Source organism: Penaeus monodon, chromosome 22 (genome assembly GCF_015228065.2).
Source record: "Penaeus monodon isolate SGIC_2016 chromosome 22, NSTDA_Pmon_1, whole genome shotgun sequence".
Taxonomy (NCBI): Eukaryota; Metazoa; Arthropoda; class Malacostraca; order Decapoda; family Penaeidae; genus Penaeus; species Penaeus monodon.
Window position 1 is genome coordinate 33,144,962 of NC_051407.1, and position 411 is coordinate 33,145,372.

The following is a 411-nucleotide window of genomic DNA, read 5'->3' on the forward strand; positions in this document are numbered from 1 at the left end:
CGCGGTACTTTATTTGAGTACGAAACTCTACGGAGACCGCCACCCACATTTCACTTATTCCCAGTCGGACCCAAAAATTCCACAGACAGGGATTTGTATCATAGTCTATCTATTGATACTGATAAAAGAAGCTAAACACCCTCACTGATATTCCCTTGAGATGCTGACCGTGAGTTCGTGTGTCCTCAGCTCACCATGAACGACTTCAGCGTGCACAGGATCATCGGTCGCGGCGGCTTCGGGGAAGTGTATGGCTGCCGCAAGGCCGACACGGGGAAAATGTATGCCATGAAGTGTCTGGACAAGAAGCGTATTAAGATGAAGCAAGGAGAGACTCTAGCACTAAATGAACGCATCATGCTATCTCTAGTCAGCACGGGGGTAAGTTTGAGAGGTTTGCAGTGGATCAGG

At 48.7% G+C, this 411-nt stretch overlaps 1 protein-coding gene across 1 annotated transcript in view; it reads left to right on the top strand.

Moving 5' to 3' along the window:
- The window catches only part of LOC119587090 (G protein-coupled receptor kinase 1-like), a gene marked incomplete at its 5' end in the record, with an annotated part of 148,076 nt that overhangs the window by 137,929 nt on the left and 9,736 nt on the right, over nt 1-411 (top strand). Inside the window, 1 exon segment of the mRNA XM_037935840.1 lies at nt 190-381. Within this exon segment, the coding sequence (XP_037791768.1) occupies nt 190-381 (192 nt within the window).